Here is a 2,013-nt window from a genome sequence, read left to right on the forward strand (position 1 = left end):
CCTTCCCATTGGATCCAGAGGAGACAGTTCAGGATCCAGCCTCACCCTTCCCATTGGATCCAGAGGAGACAGTTCAGGATCCAGCCTCACCCTTCCCATTGGATCCAGAGGAGACAGTTCAGGATCCAGCCTCACTCTTCCCATTGGATATAGAGGAGACATTTTAGGATCCAGCCTCACCCTTCCCATTGGATCCAGAGGAGACATTTCAGGATCCAAACTCATCCTTCCCATTGGGTCCAGAGACATTTCAGGATCAGCAAGTTTTAGTCTGAAAGGGGGAATTTTTTGCAGGAAGGGGGGTTTGTGCCTGAGGAATATTCCGCAGGGAGTGGAGTGCTGGTGCACACACAGTTTTCCATGGATCAGTATTCCATGGATCCATACATACCCACAGCAAACACCGTCACCCCCAGATCCTGCAGGGCCTGGGCTTCGGCTTCCACGGAATCGCTGGATTTCCCATCCGTGATCAAAACAACCACCTGTGGGAACAGGGGGAGGACAAATCAGGGAAGGAAAGGGAAACATGAGGAATTCCTGAGGATTTCCCACTGGGAGCCAGGCTTTGGATGGAATTCCTGTCCTGAGATTAAATCCCGTGAGGACCCAACACCTCCAGGATAATTCCCAGGGAATCGGCTTCCAGGAGCTCTGCCTGTGTCCCAGCACTGCATTCCAGGCATTGCAGGATCCAGCCTCACCCTTCCCACTGGATCCAGAAGACACAGTTCAGGATCCAGCTGAAACTATGTCCAACTCAGGAATCCAACTCAGTGATCTCAGACCTTCAACTACTTCCCAATCATCATTCCCAGACCTTCCACTACTTCCCAATCAGCATTCCCAGACCTTCCACTACTTCCAGAGAAACATTCCCCAACCATCAACTGCTTCCAGCTCAGCCTTCCCAGACCTTCAAACACTTCCCAGTCTGCATTCCCAGACTTTCCACTACTTCCAGAGAAACATTCCCAGATCTTCAACTGCTTCCCAATCAGCATTCCCAGACCTTCCACTACTTCCAGCTCAGCATTCCCAGACCTTCCACTACTTCCAGCTCAGCATTCCCAGACCTTCCACTACTTCCAGCTCAGCATTCCCAGAGTTTCCACTGCTTCCCAGTCAGCATTCCCAGACCTTCCACTGCTTCCCAATCAGCATTCCCAGACCTTCCAGCCCTTCCAGCTCAGCATTCCCAGACCTTCCACTCCTTCCAGCACAGCATTCCCAGACTTTAAACAACTTCCAGCTCCGGGACTCCAAACAGGTCACGCTGACTCTGTGTGGGTCTCGGAGGGAAGGAGAAGGCAGATTCCACGCCTTGGGATAACGGAGCTGGAGGTGTGATTACTGCCCCCCCTCCTACCCCCTGGAATTCCCAGGGATATCCCACCTTTGCTGCCTCCTCTCTCCGCGTGTCCGGCCGGGACAGGATCCGGGTGGCAAAGGCCAGGGCTGTTCCCGTCCTCAGGCTGCCGCCTCCCAGGGACGGATCCGGAATTCCAGCCAGCTTTTCCCTGACGGCCGTGGGGTCTGTGAGCTCGATGCTCATCCTGGGAATGAGGAATGGCGGGATAAGGAGTGAGGAAACGCAGCGAGGACAAGGAATAAGGGCATGAGCAGCGATAACGTGGATCTTTAGTTGGTGTTTTCCCAGAGAAGCTGTGGCTGCCCCTGGATCCCTGGAAGTGTCCAAGGCCAGGTTGGAGCAACCTGGGATAGTGGGAGGTGTCCCTGGGGTTGGAACTGGATGGGCTTTAAATTCCCTTCCAACCCAAACCATTCCAGGATTTTCAGAAATGAGGGGGTTTAGGATCCACCCTCGGTGCTTCCAGGTCTCTCTCCAGCTTAACCATTCCCAGCCAAGGGAAACGCTGGATCCAGGAGGGAAAACAAAGTTCTGGATGCTCCTGGCACAGCCCAGCCCCAAATTCCAGTTCCAAATGGGGCCACAGAGTCCTTGGAGCCCCTTGCAGGGCCTAAAGGGGCTCCAGGAGAGCTGGAGAGGGA

At 54.1% G+C, this 2,013-nt stretch overlaps 1 protein-coding gene across 1 annotated transcript in view; it reads right to left on the reverse strand.

Annotated features, from left to right (window-relative positions):
• LOC115307890 (collagen alpha-1(VII) chain-like) overlaps nt 1-2,013 on the reverse strand; it is a gene marked incomplete at its 3' end in the record, with an annotated part of 91,159 nt that overhangs the window by 84,977 nt on the left and 4,169 nt on the right. Inside the window, exons 2-3 of the mRNA XM_029963943.1 lie at nt 1,397-1,556; nt 392-485 (exon numbers count right to left, since the gene is read on the reverse strand). Coding sequence (XP_029819803.1) covers nt 392-485; nt 1,397-1,556 — 254 coding nt within the window. The remainder of the gene's footprint in view (nt 1-391; nt 486-1,396; nt 1,557-2,013) is intronic.

Source organism: Manacus vitellinus, unplaced genomic scaffold (assembly GCF_001715985.3).
Source record: "Manacus vitellinus isolate BGI_N305 unplaced genomic scaffold, ASM171598v3 scaffold_65_pilon, whole genome shotgun sequence".
Classification (NCBI taxonomy): domain Eukaryota; kingdom Metazoa; phylum Chordata; class Aves; order Passeriformes; family Pipridae; genus Manacus; species Manacus vitellinus.